The sequence below is a fragment of the Porites lutea genome, chromosome 7, assembly GCF_958299795.1.
Source record: "Porites lutea chromosome 7, jaPorLute2.1, whole genome shotgun sequence".
NCBI classification, from domain to species: domain Eukaryota; kingdom Metazoa; phylum Cnidaria; class Anthozoa; order Scleractinia; family Poritidae; genus Porites; species Porites lutea.
In genome coordinates this window covers 3,580,118-3,597,617 of record NC_133207.1, presented here as the reverse complement: position 1 = coordinate 3,597,617, position 17,500 = coordinate 3,580,118, and the positions used below count along the sequence as shown (strand labels likewise).

At 39.0% G+C, this 17,500-nt stretch overlaps 2 protein-coding genes across 3 annotated transcripts in view; one reads left to right on the top strand and one right to left on the bottom strand.

Annotated features, from left to right (window-relative positions):
* LOC140943255 (secretory phospholipase A2 receptor-like) overlaps positions 1 to 15,221 on the top strand; it is a 16,842-nt gene extending 1,621 nt beyond the window's left edge. The window contains exons 1-7 of one of the 2 annotated variants that reach the window (XM_073392324.1): positions 7,058 to 7,289; positions 9,181 to 9,454; positions 10,440 to 10,585; positions 10,754 to 10,795; positions 11,961 to 12,365; positions 13,007 to 13,570; positions 15,018 to 15,221. In XM_073392324.1, the coding sequence (XP_073248425.1) occupies positions 7,229 to 7,289; positions 9,181 to 9,454; positions 10,440 to 10,585; positions 10,754 to 10,795; positions 11,961 to 12,365; positions 13,007 to 13,570; positions 15,018 to 15,025 (1,500 nt within the window). In that variant the 5' untranslated portion in view covers positions 7,058 to 7,228 and the 3' untranslated portion in view covers positions 15,026 to 15,221. Of the gene's footprint in view, positions 1 to 7,057; positions 7,290 to 9,180; positions 9,455 to 10,439; positions 10,586 to 10,753; positions 10,796 to 11,960; positions 12,366 to 13,006; positions 13,571 to 15,017 lie in introns of those variants that run through there. The other variant, XM_073392323.1, reaches the window with a different exon arrangement.
* A 1,053-nt stretch (positions 15,222 to 16,274) lies between these two features.
* Positions 16,275 to 17,500, bottom strand: part of LOC140943256 (dynein axonemal light chain 1-like) — a 6,431-nt gene continuing 5,205 nt past the window's right edge. Inside the window, exon 10 of the mRNA XM_073392325.1 lies at positions 16,275 to 17,384. Within this exon, the coding sequence (XP_073248426.1) occupies positions 17,338 to 17,384 (47 nt within the window). The 3' untranslated portion in view covers positions 16,275 to 17,337. The remainder of the gene's footprint in view (positions 17,385 to 17,500) is intronic.

Sequence of the window (17,500 nt, the reverse complement as noted above, 5' to 3'; positions counted from 1 at the left end):
CACTCTTGAGATTTTTCAATGTTCTTACAGACTTCCTAGGAAACCAATAATTACAACTGAAAGTGAACATGAAATTTAATTTCTACATAGCCCAAATTGCCCGGGGTGGGTACTTCTGAGAATTCTTGGTGGGGATGTGCCGTCCGGTTCTTCAAATCCTGATCCTATTTCTGACCAAAAAATGTTATTTTCACACCCGTTTTCAGACCAGACCTCTAAAATCCAAACCGTTTTCAGACCTGGCCTGTAGGAAGGAATCATGTCATCATTACTTAGATTAGAGCGCAAACGAGAAAATTCTACAAATCCACTTAGAATTCGCACATTTCTCTTTCTTTCTTACTCACTTGGAATTGAAACGATAAATACGTTTATACACTCCTGTACTAGATCCCTCGAAAACCATACCCGATTCCAGACCAACATGGGCAAAAGCTATACCCGTTTTCAGACCAAAAAGCCGCAAAAACCCTACGCCGATGGGGCGGCACATACCCCTCCCCCCCCCCCCTTCGGGCCAAATTGCAGCCTAAACCCCTATCCTGAGTTCACAAGCGACCTGATACAAATACGACTGCAGACCTCGCCATTTGCAGTCGGGTCAGTATATCTTGCAAGGAAAGTAATCAAACCGGAGTCGACTTGTACAAAGATGTTCCAAACTTACAACAACCACTTTTTGCAAAGATTTGTTCTTAAATTTAAAAAAAAAAAGAAAATTGGCAACATTTTTTACCGAAGGCAGCCTTGAATGTCTTGAACAACAAACATTTCTTGAATTCTGAAATTCTGAAGGTGTTTTGAAGGCTTTAACGTACGAGACAGTTCTTACAACTCGGAAATAACTTTGGTATAAAGTGTGGACAGTTCTTTCATCTTTGCCTCCCTAAAAACAGCGTGAACTTGGGCTTTGAGACAGGCGCAGGATGTCCTTTCGACAGGTGCTTAATTTCGTTGAATTGTACAAAGGATGTTTTGATTTCTTCTTATAGACCGGTAATCCTTTCATTCCCTAGAGCTGGTGCCCAAAAATAAGTTTACAAAGATTTCGTTTGGTAAAATACTGAAAAACTTACAACGGTTAAAACCTGTTTGGCAGCGTGACAAATACTAGTAGTTCATGACAAGAGAGAGTGATCTCTCTTGTTCATGGTAAGACGATACGAGTGAAACTATTCGTCAAGATGTTTCATTTTAATGGTCACACCGTTTCATTAGCAAACTCAATTTTAGAACCTTTTTATGCAGCTGTAGTAAATAGTGCCATACAAAAATGCTTAACAGGTTTCATTGACTTATGAGGTACACCCATGTTATACTGCATGATAAATAAGAGTTAAATAAGCCGTACCATGTGAAAGTACTGCTGAAGAGGCCTCCATTGATTGGTCATAACTAGAATTCTTTCCACAAACTTGTGGGGTATGTTCGAGCAACTCGCTCGCTACACGATGAGGTACCAGGAATCTGATTTACATCTTGCCTTTATTCTTCTTCGACTTCTGCTAACAATCTTAATCTTCTTACTCTTCTCATAACTCTTCCACTTTTACACTAACTTTCTTCTACCAACTTCTACTGCTTAGTTCAAGCATGTATATAGTAGCGGTTTTTATAGCCACAGCTGGACTTGTGTGTTAACTGACCGTGGGAATAAAATTACGGTGAACTCGGTGTGGGGAATTTTTTGGTATGACAGAGCCTGCATGGTTGTGATCGGCAAGAGTGTACAAACCACTGAAAAACTAAAACTCTGGTTAACAAACCCAAACAGGAACTTCAACAAGACTAGTAAACCAAGGTCAGCTCTAACATTACAAACACGACCACCTATGAAAAACCAACAACTGACAACGAAAAGCGAAGTATAGAGCGGTTTTCACTTGACTGTCGTAAAACCAAAACCAAAGTAAATACACTAGCCAACCAAAGGGCGTAGTAAAACCAAAACCAAACCAATTCCTCAATTACTTTCGACAGTCAAGTGAAAACCGCTCTATTCCTAAAATGGCAATAATTAAATTCGAGAGCTACGCATAAATTCAAGTACAAGAAAAAGCAAAGGATCAAAACAGGAAAACTCCCACGTGGATAAAAATCAAGACTAACCTTGACCCACTTGATGAAACAAAACTAAACTTAAAAGATGAGAGAAATCAGAGATAAATCCGTCTTAAAAATAACTTTCTAAATACTTCACAACAAACTTAAAACAACACTGCATTACTCCGATTACTGAAAATGTCTGCATAACAACTTCCAATTCTTGGATTGAGGGGAGATCAATCATGCACAAATGAGCTAAAAAAATATGCACTTTAGAATACTATCGAATCCGCTATGACGACAACGCTAACATCTTCTGTTGGTTTATTAGAGGAAAATTTAAAAACTTTAACACTGAAAGATGATCAAAGATGGTATTGTATTGACGGCGAGCAAAGCTGTTAGTGGATCTGACAAGGCCTTTGTTTATCAGTACTAATATACATGCATAGTGTACAAAAGTAACGAAAGAAACCGTCTTTGTTGCCAAAGTAATGACAATTACATAATTTAACCGCAACTCTCAACAACATGAAACGTTGATCTCTTTGGATTTCTTTGACACAGAAGTCAGAACAAGCGTTAATTTCTTACAAGATCCAAATTCTTGCCTGTCAGATTAGCGAGGATTGTGATCTTGAGTTGAGTGAAAAAATCGCGAGTCAAGAATATCTGCACGTTCAACTTGAAGTATGGAAGAAACAGAGATCAGGATTGCCGAAATCGCGCAGCTTGATTTTTGTTTTATCGAGTTTTGTTTCCAGAATATGTTGTCTAAGAATAATTATTGTTTGGACTTCCCTAGGGCAGTCAGTGCGGTTACTTTCATGACCACGGTGCAAGAAAACTTTCATGTATTAAAATGGGAACGTGATTTGTTGACCTTGTGTCCTAACTGTATCACATAACACAAAAATTGTTGTTTTTTAATATCTTGGGAAGTGCTCAAAGATTGTCGGAACATCTTCTTTCATTTTCGCCAAAGTTCGGAAGTCTTCGAAAAATCGTCGGATATATTCCGAAGTCGCTGACAAGACGAAAATGTCACGCATTTGACTCAGAAAAAATTGGCAGGCATATAGCCATAATGAAGTGCTGCGTACTTAATTAATGACAGTGAGTGAAACTGCCGTTTGGAAAAAACAGACGCATGTTGATTTCCCCACCTCCCACCTTCTCCCTGGGTTCAAATTAATTTCGTACCCAGACCTCCCTGGCGTCTGTTTGTACGTTTCCGCCTGACCGTGAGAAATCTGAGTACGAGTACTGATTATGGATTGTGATGGGACGGGACGGGTGTTTCTCCATTTGTTTGTAACGGATATGTTACATTACAGGCAAGATAAAGAGAATGCTGTGTTCGGATTGGCTGCCCGAGTTGGCAAGATGAGCGCATCTCCCCCTCTCAGGATCCCGCGAGGAAAACTCCTCTTGGCCACAGAATAAGCCTCGTCATTTTTTCATTTTTGGCTTATTTAACGACCTCGACTTCGTCTCGGTCCATAAAGACGCGAGAAAACGTTGAGAAAAAAAAAAATTCAGGAGTCCTGTCTAGGCTTGCTTGACCGACACTCGTCCGGCCTAAAGTATTTCACCAGTGTTACCCATCTTTTCATCGCTCATCGTACAATCGTAATCATCAGACACTGGCATCGTGAGAGATCTTTCTAATTTTAGTACATGCAGTTACAGATTATGATAGAAATGGATTGCATGGGCTTATAACTTAGTCACGATATTTCAATAAAAATCTGACGCTTTGTAGTCTTATCTTATCAACATGAAAAAGCAGAACTGATTAGTAAACAAAATTCCTTTCTAAGGAAGCAATTTTCATTAAGTGCTTTGAGACTTGAGCACGAGAAAACTCTTCCTTCAATCGGAAAGTGTACTTAAGCTGAGACGTAACGACAGCGACGTTACTACTATAATTTTAATAAAGTGCCTTCGCGCTCTTTTAAAATTCATAGCGATTATTTTTGCCAGACCGCTCATTTTGTCGAATTTAGGCGAATTTTCCAAGAGTTGAATTTTAAAGACAGCACCCAATCGTACAAGAGAAAATGAATTATGTCATCGTCTGTTTTCGTTGTCCTTTAAGAAAACCGCGTGCGCAGAACGTCGTTTTCGTCACGCAAAGAAATGTATCAGAAAGTGTGATGCACGTGCATAGTTGTTATTTTGCATATAAACTTATTGCATTTTTAACGTTCCTTTTATCTATGGCACGTGCGATAAGTAATCGTAGTCGATCGTCTGAGTGGACTTTGCGTGATTAATTTAACACGATTAACAAAATTGTTAAGTTTGAAGGGTATGAAATTGCATATCATCTCGGTTATGGGTTGCTTTGTCTTTCTTCATCAATGTTGAATAGTTTACCATTACCTTTTAAAAGAAACAAGGTAGACGTTCTTGAGACCTAGGCTTGGCCACAATCCAACTGCTTTTATAAAATGCTTTTAGTATGTCACTTAAATTAGTTTCTTGACCTTGTCTTTAGTCTAAGTGCATGGATTAGCTTAAAACAAATGAAAAACCTTGACCATGATAAAAAAATTCTTAATGAATCAATGCTTAGTTCATGTTTAAAGTACTTTCAATAGCAAAGTGACAAAAAATTGACCTGCTTTCGTTTAAGCCATTTCAGATTTCTCGCGCGCCGAAATTACCCCTATCCCCTTCCAATGCCTGCCATGTAGGCTCCAACACGTTTTCCACCATTTTTATTATTTACAATTATGTATTGTTTTATGTGAAGTTTTATCGAATTTTAGCCAAAAAATGTACTCCAACTAACTATATGCGATTAGCAACACAGGCTAAAGGCCCTCAAACTATCTTTAAAATGCTATTATCTCTGCCTTTTTTTCCGTGACGGTAAGTTAAGGTGTTAAGGAGGCGGTTCCAGAGAGATAAATATTATACAATGATTCACTTTCAACGTCAGTCCAAAGGCTGAATTGTGTTAAGATGTACAACAGAAGAGACGCCGGGAAAATGAGTTGATGATGAGCCTAAACAGCTGTCTAAATACAACTACAATTTTTCAACTATTAGATGGTGCAGACTCTTGGAGTAGAGGAAGGAAAGTGTGTTTTAGTTCAATTCTGTGCTGAAGATCTTTACCTATACACAAAACGCTCCAATAGAGTTATGAAGAAGGTATCAAACAAATTTCATCATGAGGCAGCAGTAAACATAATAGGTGTTTGGTGATTTTTGCAGGCGTGGCATCAAAACTTGAAAAAGTTGGCCCAACTTTTTCAAGCGTCAGTCCATGATTCTTGCTATCCTTAGCAACAGAGCACAGGAAATAGCTTCTATTAGTGCCTAAATATAGGTTTGAAATAACAAAATTGGACCTTTATTTTCAAAATTCAGTTGATGCGAATTGAAGAAAACGTCTCCGCTTTTTAAAACGAGTGCAAATAGTGTGACAATTGTTGCCCCATATAAGGAATTCCGGATTCCGAAATCCGGGAAATTTCTGCATGTGGAATCCCGAATTCGGGGAATTTTTGCTTGTAGAAAACATTTCAAGGAATCTGGAATCCCACTAGAAAGTCCGGAATCCCAGTTCCACTGACAAAGAATCCGGAATCCAAGGCGCGGAATCCAGAATCCAAGACTTTGTCGAGGGATTCCATTCCTTGGGGCGAGACATGCCCCCTTCTATGCAACAACTAATCACACTTTTAGTGCATCTTTGCACGTGCATGTTCACTCGTGTACGCGTCTAAGGAGGCGTTAACTGTCTGATGTGTTATCAAAAAAAAATTTCACTGTTCAAGAGGTTTATTGTGGCCGGAAGGCGATACTCTAAATTGTTAATTAAACTTCATACAAGCCTTGAATTTCATAGCTACTAGGATTACGTAACGGGAGAAACCTCCTATTGATGGTTTGATGCAAACGCCCCCTTATTGGAGTAAAACATCGATCTATGGTTAAAAAAGCTTGATCAAGGTCGGAGCCTATTTTGCCTCCATCTGTTCTCACTAAACTGAAACCCTAACGTATATACAATGAAACGGCATATAGACCTACGCAGCGTACTTATGACGGGGTATCTTATAACGGCTGATTTTGGGCCTCGGCGGGGCAGGAAACAAAAGTCACCTTTCATAAATAATTTAAGCGGAGAGAAAGTAAGCAGAGATGACTAACAAAGAAAGAATACTAAACGGTATTAAATGATAAAGTATACGATAAAAATAAAAAATGTTAATTTATCAGGTCCTCGCATCAGTATGAGATATAAATAACCTGCCTTCCGAAAATTAAAAAAAAAATTAACACTTGATTATCTTCTTTCCTTATGGGGCGTTTCAAGGATAATGAATAGATTATTCAAATGGAAAAAAAAGTTTAAGAATCCCAACTGGTGGGAGGCGAACCAGTTGGCTAATTTACTCATTAAAGTCAAACAAGATTTATATAGTTAATTAACCTTAACGACAACCTTGCATTAAGATCGTAAATTCACGTTACTGACACAGTTGCAGTTAGCAAAACCGAGTTTTTGTGCCTTAACTATAATTAAGCTAATCAAAGAGTAAAGCTTTAGTAAACTTTTTCGAGAAGTCAGTTTCCAATTCTAAAGTTAAAAACATTCAGATTTGATGACCTCGGGTTACAATTCCCATATATTTCTGATGACACTAAAATGATGAAAATGAATGCAACTCAAATTAAAATTGGAAATAAATGAGGGGAAAAAAGACCCGTCTAACGTAAGAGGAGTCTTAAATTAGACTCAACTGTACCATTTTTATGAGTACATAAAAAAGTGACTCAGCGGGAAGTTTGCGTTTTACGTAAGTTGCGTCTTATTTTTCCTGGCATGAATTTGGCTATTGTCTCGTTTTTTCTTTTTTTCCCTGGGTCAGGCCGGTTTAAATGTTTCAAAATTATTAGATACGTCGGCGCTCTTGTACACGATAGCACACTGATAGAAAAGGTCAGATAGTTTAGCAGCCATACTGTTCAGCTGTCATTGAAAGTATTTATACTGAGATCAGTGTAGCGTTTTATACGTCTTTATATCATGAAAGATTAAGTTTCGTCTAAAAAAAAGCTTTTTAAGCTGGGGTTAGAACTTAGAAGTTTAGTTCGTTTCTATAGCTTGCACGGAAGAAACCTCGCTGAGAAAAGAATTACCTCCCTGACATAACACGACATGATGAAGTTTTTGCTCGTTACGTTGTTGTTTCATGTTTTTTCTCCATCTAAAGGATATCGTAAGTTTACTAAACTTTTTTCTAATATAACTGTTTACTTAGAGCGTTATCAAACCGTTTTTTTTTTCGGGGATAACTAAGTTACAACACTGAAAACATCATCTGCATTTCCTGCGTACACTTTTAAAACTTTAATCTTTTTGAGCTACTGAGCAAACTTATTAGTTCAGTTCATTTCAGTTTATTGTTTTGCCATAAGATGAACAAAAGGAAGAAAATCTAAATATTTTAAAAGCTAATGGCGAGGAAGCCCAAGGGGATACCACCGGGCTTATAAGGTATTGGCTCCCTCATTTAAATTATTACTGACAACAAAATATGAACAGAATTGTACAGTTTTCTGTGGATTGTTACCTAACTTGTTTTAAAAATTTCCTTCATGTACGTGAAAGTATCATTTGCTTGGTCAGGGGATATCCGTTAAGCCTTCAATGTCACAGTAGTCGGGCGTAAACAGCGTTAATTCGGACGGACGTACAAAAGATTACCAAAGGAAAGTATTCAAAATTAGTAGTTTTGAGTTGATGTATCGATTGATTCATTCAAATTTATTAATCCATCATTTAAAAAGCAAGAACAACATAGAACATATCTTTTTTGGAGGGGGAGGGGGGAAAGTTAGGGTAATGTAAACTCAAAAGTAGTTTCGAGTTAATTGTTTACTGCAGCAACACTGAACAAACTCTGACTACAGATAGAAAACCCGCCTTTTTTATCCGCCTTGCTAAAACGTAGTACAAAATAAGAATTTCAGTTGTACAAAGCACGTTTAAAAGGACCACGGAGAAGGCTTTTATCCAAGCGAGAACTAAATTTGAATTATTTGACCTTTGAATATTTCAAACTGTGCGAGTACTTGGTATCCAAAACATGCGAAATATAGAAGGACAACTCTTTCTGATTTCATTTACCAGCAAACAGTGGGCAGTTTTGCAAAAACATGGAGGCATTCAGCACTTTTGTAATTTCCTGAATTCAGTCGGTTCGGATTTCAAGGTGTGGGTTACATTTTAACTTAAACTAGTTTATCCTGAAATGTAATAGACCATGGTGTTCTTTTTAAAAAGTATAAGTTTTTTCATAGGTATTTGTCACGAGTGTGTACCTTTTGACTCCTCCAAAACGGTCGATTTGTATAACTTGTCTGTAAATTCAAAATATACCACCTTCGGGGAATGTCATTGACAACGTGCAGCGTACGCACAACCGGTTCTACATGATGATGTATTGTAAAACAATGCCTTAAGTCTAGGGAGGAATGATCGTGAGAAGACTCCGAACTTAATCCTACTTTTAAATGACAGTGTTCAAGGTCTTGACCCCTTCAGTCCGAGCGTACTGATTGACGATAAAAAGAGTGTTTATATCTACTTGGTATGAAAACGAAAAGTTATTCTCCCATTACGTAATAAAGGTAGCTATGAAATTCAAAGCTTGTGTAGACTTCGCCCTCGGGCATTAACAAATTAAACCTCTTCAACCGGCTGAATTTTTTCTCATAAAGCAATCCAGACAGCCATAACCATCCAATTTACTTGTCTAACTGATCAACAGTCTCTTTGTGCATCCAGATGTTGCATAGTTAGTTAAGTCAGGTTAAGAATATCTCTTCCAGAAAAGTAAACATCATAACGTTTTCCAGCTTGTTTTCTGGGAAGCCGGAATGTGACAGTTACAAAGAAAGATGCGTCGGGCCGATTGTAGCAGACTGACCGAAAATCTCCTCCACGGTTCTTAAAATTTCTTTCTTTGCTTTTTATCCACGGAAATCGATTAACCAAACTAACTAAATTTACTCTCATCTTGAACTAAAACAGTTATTCATTTATTTACTTCTTTTGTTGAAGAACCCTTTCAACAAACTAAGGCACTGGTAACTCTTTTATCGCAGTTTTCGAAAACGGTGAATACTCTTACAAGATAGTACTGGCCAGCGATGACAGACGAACATGGTACGAGGCTGAAGAAATATGCCGAGGCCACGAAGGCGGGCACTTGGTGACCATAACGAACGATCACGAAGATGAGAATTCGTTTTTGAATGAGAAGATTCAGCATCTGACTAGCTCGCCAAATGAACCTGAACTACTCTGGATTGGAGCTAAGGAAGAGCGGGAGCTCTTTGGAAAGGCTTACAAATGGGCTGATGGACAAAAATTCACTGAGTAAGTAGTTGCTGGAAAACCGGTCGTTTCGGTATGAACTCAAGAAGTGAAACTGCACACAAATTTCGTTCACTTAGTTTGCGCGTGAAAAAGAAAACATTTTAGGTGAATATTCTTCATTCTTTAAGCTAAGGGCGTGAAACTATTTACAACTTGACCGAATTAACTTGTACCGAAACGACCGGTAACCAGTTGTTGCCATGGCCTCTTTGGAGAGGTCCCAATGTCGAAATCATTTTGTGATTGCTTGGTTTCGCATCAGTACCACGGCTTGTGATTGGCTGAATCTGATCTCGTGTCAATTTCTCGGCCAAGAAGGAGTAAGAGATCAGTCAGTATAGTTGTAAAGAGAAAACCAAAAACCAGCCTGGCGAGGCGTCAGCTACTCTCATTTTCTTCGAGTTCTGATTGGTTTGTTCTGTTGTTTCAGCGAATTGTGATTGGTCCTAAGGGTCTGAATATGAACAACTTACAAGAAAACCATAAACTACGTTTCCTACTAGCACGCTCACGGGAAGAGAGGATGGGGTAGTAAGGGAAAGGATATTAATTTATTCAAACCCCTCTGCATCTTTGCTTTTGTTGATGCTTACAAGTACTCTGTTTTGGCCGATGTATTTCTGTGTGGAACAGTCTACCATCTACTGCTGTTATGGCTCCGTCTTTAAAACCAAAACCTATCTATCATCACCTACTGCCTAGCTAGCTGACCACCCATTGCCAAAATTAGCCTATACTACTGGTAATAAACCGATTAAAGATAATGATATAAAGAATCACCTTCTTTGAAGATCTTGCGAGAAATTGATAAACATCCTAGCCGTTCAATGCGCCTGTCTTTTATTGGTTTGACACTGATTAAAGATAATGACATAAAGAATCAACTTCTTTGAAGATCTTGCGAGAAATTGATAAACATCCTAGCCGTTCAATGCGAGTGTCTTTTATTGGTTTAACACTGGTTTTTCTGATTCCCTTCGCATAGGTACGGCGCTGCATTCCGGGAACGTGGACTTGATGCGGCTGATCATGATTACGATATGTGCATTGTGCTAAAATCCACTGGAGATATAGCTAGCTGGATAGAAGCTGACTGTTATGAAACCAAAGGCTACATTTGCAAAATTAAAGGTTAGCTGCGAGGAAGCGAATAGATACGACTGTTAATTGTTTTCGGAGAGTAAAAAAAAGTTGGTTATGATTAGAATAGGGTCTTTCTTGATTTTTCCTTACTTAGTAAGGGAAGCATCGAGAAGTACAAGTTGACGGTCTCTTTTTCTCTCTTTTTTCTCTTCACAGGTGTCCCGAGAAGACTTGTGGATTACAAGAGATTTGGTTACGGTAAGTCTGAGTTTGAGAGTGAGACAGAATCGGTTTGGGTCGAATTGCACTATGGGAATGTTTTCGGGAATACAGTACTGTACCAAGTCAGTGATCATGTTACCATGGAGTTGTATTGACGACCACACGGTCAGCCAATGCAGCAAAACCACTCTTATCTTCCGTTGACCTCTTTGCCTGCTCAATAGAGACATTTATATGGTTTAACGATATTTATCCAAGGGTCCCATTTCTGAGACTGTTGTTTTTTGTTATGTGTAGAATGTCTCTCTGTTGGCGTATCGCAGTCACCAACGCGGTCAAACGTCTAAATCGTTATTTTTGTTTTTTATTGCTGGGATTTCATTTACCAGTTAGAGAAAAATGGGCAAAGATGTATAAATCAGTTAGTCAACATAACTATCTTTCCATTTTTCCCAAAATTTTGAGCTTTTTTCGCTGAAAACGCTTCGCGCTAAAAGAGAAAAGAAAATGGTGCCGACAATAACGTCAGCATCGGTTTTTAATCACTTAGAACTTTTTTAGTAAACTTTTAAAAAGTTTAGTAAACTAACAGGATGTTGGTAATACCCTAAACTTTCGATAGTGAAAGTAGCAACCTTAACTTTGAAGTATTTCGCTTAACTTTTGCAAATTTCACTCGTTTGACCGCTTTGAAATCGGAGTCTAAATTCTGTATCCTCTGCGTCTTCAGGGGTTGGGAGCCTACTCCATCGACCATTAACCATTTCCCTCAACAACTCCATCGAACAAGTCTCCAGCTTCTTGACATTTTCTTCATTTATACACTAGGCTTGCGTTCCACATAAGAGGCTGGAGCGGTGTCTCTTTTCCTAAACAGCCTTATCACTCACGTGGCCAGCAGTAGTGCAAAATTATTCAGGAAAAAAAGAATATGTTAAAACAAAAGAAGGTTCAACTCCCACAGGATTGGTTTGGAAAACCAATATGGCCGCAGTTTCATTGTTTTAGGTTTTTGGACACCAATATGGTGGGTGTGACGTCGTGTGAAAACGCTCTATTGGCTATTACGACGTTGCGTGGGATAAAGGGAACATGCTGCCCAAATTAACTCTATGGGATAACCAACAATTTCTCAAAAAAAAAAAATGGAACAAGTAGTAATGATGCGCTCATTTCTTGTTCTCATCACAATTTTTTCCAGAGTTTGACAGCGGGCGCTACATATATAAGTTCCTTTTCCTTCAGTACGAAATGCTCACGTGGCCGGAAGCAGAAATTTACTGTCGGGAAGCAGAGGGCGCTCACCTGGCCAGCGTGCGCAACGCAAGAGAAAGCAAATTCCTTGAAAAGAACTTGCGCATGCTCAGGAATCATTTTGGTTTCTCCAAACTGTGGATAGGGGCCTCAGATCTTTACAACGAGAGCCATTTTTCTTGGTCCGATGGCACGCCCTTGACGTACCAACGATGGATGAGGGGGGAGCCGTCCGGGCAACAGAGGGGTAGAAAGGAAGACTGTGCTGTTATTACTGCAGATTATCCTCACTGGGCAAAATGGAAAGATGAATATTGTTTGCATCACCTGCCGTTTATATGTCAAATCAGAGGTAAGTTCATTTCTGTATTATTGCTGGTTTTCAGTGTCACTCCATTCAAAATAGATCAACATAAAAGTCTAAACCGTTCCACAAAACAGAATCTGCGAAATGAAAGGAGGTAAATATGCAAAGACCCTCGCCAAGATTCAGGTCAGAGGAATACTTCATATACGAGATATCTGAAGGAATGTTACTAATAGAGGTTTGTATGGACGCCATGTTGGTGCCCATCCAGATGGGTACCAACATGGCCACCGGAAAACAACAGAAACATCTCTCACCGAGTTTTGCTACAAAAGCATGGACTTATCCCTCGAGGAACTCATAAACATAAAAGTGATACTTTTTACATTCGTATGAATATTATTTTTCAGCTGCTCTAGTATATTATGAAAAAAAATCTCTGTAGGATTGATAGTTTTGTAGTTCAAATTTTAGTGACGTCATGTGAAAACCAACAATAGTTGTACCCCCCGCCCCCACCTGCGTTGTTAAAAATATGCGATAATAAGAAAATCTTTTCATCACGAAAAACAAGGGAACGATTACGACTAAGAACCATGTAGTATATTAATTGATTTGGGCATTGGGAGACGAATAGTCATCGGCTGAGTTGACAGGATGGCGTGTTTTATTTTTAATTTCTTCAGTTTGCAACCAACGTGCAGACATCGGTTTTATCGTTGATTCATCTGGTAGTGTTGGGCAGTCTGGTTTCCGAAAATCCAAAGAATTCATCAAATTCTTGCTACAGAAATTTAAAATCTCCCAGACAGACATTCACGTGGCTCTCACGCGCTTTTCAACCAGAGCCAATACCATATTTGGATTCGAAGATTACTTTACCCATAGTGACGTCAACGCTGCCATTGATAGAATGAAATGGGTCAAAGGCGGAACAAGAACGGACCGGGCCTTGAGACTGGCGAGAAATAAAATGTTCCTTGAGAAACCCGCAGGGATGTCCCGGCCCGGGGTTCCCAAGTTCCTTATGGTGATGACGGATGGTATCTCCTCAAATCAAAAGCTAACGGCACTGGAAGCCGCGGAATTGAAGAAAAGAGGCATTCATATCATGGTAGTGGCAGTTGGTAACAATTTTTACATGAAGGAGGCTTTATCTATGGCTTCTAGTTCAAGAGACGTGGTTACTGCAAGATCGTTTTCAAGACTGAGGAGAATTGTAGTTGCTGCAAGGGAAAGATTTTGCGGAGGTAAGATAACCTTTTGAAAGGGACACAGTCAGCTGATGCACATGCGCATTAGATACCGTTTTCCCAGCTAATTTGCATATCACAGAAAGTGAAAGCGCATCCGGAACATCTAAACAAACGTTGTAGAGTTAAAATAATTACAAGTCAAAATTGTGATTATAGACCCTACGTCATATGATAAATAGATAAATAAATCGACTTTATTTATTAACATATGGGTTTGTAGATAAATACCGTAAATGCTCGAATTAGCGCCCAGCTTCAAATAAGCGCCCCGCTTTGAATTAGCGCCCCTCCTAAGGCTCAAAATTTGTAATAAGCGCCCCCTTCAAATAAGCGCCCCCCCCCCCCTCCCCCGAGAAAAAATGAGTTTCGCTACTCGGTACGATATACGAGACCTATACGGTCTATACGCTTCTTTTAATGAAATGTGACATTGTTAAATAGTATAGAGCGGTTTTCACTTGACTGTCGTAAAACCAAAACCAAAGTAAATACACTAGCCAACCAAAGGACGTAGTAAAACCAAAACCAAAACCAAAACCAATCCCAATTCGACAGTCAAAAAAACCGCTCTAAACAGTAATGTCCTTTCAAAGTCGCACGGGTTTGCTTCTCATTTCCTTGATAGAAATATCCATGCGAGCACATAGCTGCTTCACTTTATTAAGTTCCCCGTAAAACTTTGCTCCCAATCGCCGGCTCCTTGTTACTGCCTTAAAAGTTCCTGGAATTACGAGGCCATTTTCGGTAAAGATAGTGTCATTTTGTGGCTAAAAATTGATAAACGAAATAAGCGCCCCCCTTCAAATAAGCGCCACCCTTCGAATTAGCGCCCCCCTCTCGCCTTAGAAAATTAAATAAGCGCCCCGGGCGCTAATTCGAGCATTTATGGTAAATTAGTATAGGCAAAATATCCCTCGAATCGCTGATCTTATTGGAATTTGAAAATAATGGTTCTCTGGTAGTTTCTTGATTTTGCGGTTGGGTGCAATCACACAAAGTCGTTTGTAATACAAAAGAAACTGAAACATACCCACACCATAAAACAATAGCTAACCAACAGGGTTCCTCAACGCCAAAGCAGAAACACCCGGCTTTCTGACCGAGCAAAACAGGAGAACTCGTTCTTCTTCCAAGGGCCTTTTACATTCTTCGACCACGAGGTGTAAAGAGAAAAGCCGAGGGCCTCTGGGAAAAGACATTCCTACACACACAATCAACACTTTCTGCCAGACAACCGTCTCATTCTTCGAATTTTTTAGGCCTGGGAGAAGGCCTGGGGAGAGATTTGCCTCAAATCCCTCGTTCCCAAGTTCCCGAGGTCCAGTTTGATTCTCCAGAGTCAGGCAAAACTGGATTTACGATTCATTTTTTCTCGAAGCTAAGCTAACTATTGTTTAGATGGGTGTTTCTTAAATTAACACATTTCGTTTGCTGGTTTCAGATGACTAAGACTTCACGCAAGCAAAAACGGTGCTGAAAATGAAACAGGGTGCTGTTAAGACGTCGTGGATTCCCAGAATCAAGAAATTATACCTGCCCTGTGATATCGTCAGCGTAGTTAGAGACAACTGAATTTGTGAACAATTAAGTTAAACTGGTTGTTTTTGATCTTTAGTCCTTGTAAATAAAAAATGGACATAAGTTAGTGAATTCTCAAAGAGGATAATCCACATTCATCCACAACATCTATTTTTCAGTGAGGTCCATTTTCATTCTGGCTATCTGTGGCCGATTTTTAGGTGGACTGGTATAAATTCAGTATGTCGGTGCTTGTTAAAGTCATGTGATAGACTGGTACCACGAGCTTTTTTCAAGCGGTTTTAGAATGAAATTTGTAACAGCAAAAGAGTTTGGTAAATTGTAATACAATCAAGTCTCTTTAAATAGCCACCCAGGTGATCTCGGGACGATCCAAGAAACCAAAAATTCTGGTTTAGTTGGAAAATCAAATTTTTCGCGCCATTCCGTTTGGGAAGGCATAGCCGTCGGTGAAGACGATGCAAGTTTTTTTTACTCTTGTTAGACTCTCCAGCTGATTTGAATATACGTTAAAACGGGTTTTTCTCCCAAATAGTACCAAATTAAATTTACGAGCAACCACTCACTACGTGAGCACAGTTACTGACTGGAAATGTTACTAAGGAAAACATAATCCGCCTTTGATACACGCACTAGAAAGTAAGTAAACGCGTCCACCGAAGCACCTGCACAACTGAAATTCAAATCCGCATCGGAGTTGTTTCTGTAGGATCGCGTTTTACCTTTGCTCTCCACACGGTATATCATGCAAAGCAGAAAAAAAATAATTATTCAAGAATTTAGTTTAAACGTTACGGAGAATGGGCAATTCAATAGTTAAACTAATACTAAGCCCTATGCTTACAATGTTTGTCATAATCATTGGAGAGAAACAGTAACAAAGAACATGGTAGAAATTTCGCGGCCATCACATTAAAAGTTCTGACTTTTTAAAACAAGTTTGTGTCTCATGACAAATTAAAGTTCTAATATTTTAATATATTGTTTTTAAAAAGGTTCGCAAGTACGGTGTGTATAATTATAAAGAGTTAACAACTGAAAAATAAAATAACAACGTAACGAAATGTTGTTTATGTTATACTATACAGATCTAAGTATTTGCCATGCTTGTATGCACCCGGTCTGTACCAAGACTGTCACCAGTCTCTCATTTTCTTTAAAGTTACTCCACGATTAACCCATGTACACGAGCCGCGATAAACGAGGGCGTCTCGTAATATAAATACCCAGGACTCCTGATATAATTATTGTGATGTTGTTACTTGCAATCGCGCTGGCTGGGACAAGAACTGGACGGATTTTTAAAAAAAGATGGATTGCAAGCAGTCTATTCTACACCCAGCCCCTGTTGCAATGTTGGTAACAGGCTTTTTTTAATTTCCCTTCTAGTAGAGGTCTCTTTTCTCGGGTTTTCGGAGGGAAAATACCAGGGAGAAAAGGCCTCTGCTGACAAGAAATTTTTTGGATAAGTTTCCTAAATCAAAAACAACAAAAATGACAACAAATTAAAATTATTACCCTAGCAACGTTTCGAAATAAAACCTTCGCGGACATTCATTACAGTGAAGTTTTCGAAACCGATGAATAAGGAATGCCTTGGATTACGGACACACCCTTCATTCGTTACAGACCACGAAGAAACTGGCCACACAGTGCAACATGGAAAGGCGAACGCGAACGTCGAACGCGTAGCGCAAAAATATGAAAATCGCGCGAAAAATTGCGGAAGGACAGAACGTGCTGTAACCTCCGAGGACAAACGTTTCTTGGCCGCACCGAGGGAGAAAAATGGACGGCAGTTGTCTTTACTTAGTAAGATTTCGTTCACCCAGTGGAAATACAGGCAATTCACTTTTTTCCCCTTTTTATTCAAAGAGGAGTTTATGCGTTAGAATGTTTCTCGACCATCATCAGTAAATGAAACCACGCTATTTTGATGCAGGTCACGATTTGACTGGCAACATAAAATTAGTACTCAATGTACCATTTAATTTTTTTTTTACATCCTAAATCCATAGCTTAAATAAAAGATAATTATACGACCCAAAACCACGTCCTGTAGTTATACAAAAGAAAACAAAGAATGTACAAAGAAATATGTATACCCGCTGACAACGCCCTTGCAAAGTACATTGTAAAACAAGGTCATAATCTGCATGAGACAATCAAACGGCGCGCAATTTACACTACTGTTTAGAAACTCGTTTTGATCAATTTTACTTTCAACTTTCTTCTTCCTCTTCTTCTTCTTGTCGTACCACAGGAACACCTGTAGAAAAATATCAAAAGATCTTTCGTTCCTCTAATCCGTTATTGACGGTCTTATAACCACGATGATTCACCGTGGCAGAATTTGACCCAATAATAATCAAAGACTGGCATTTC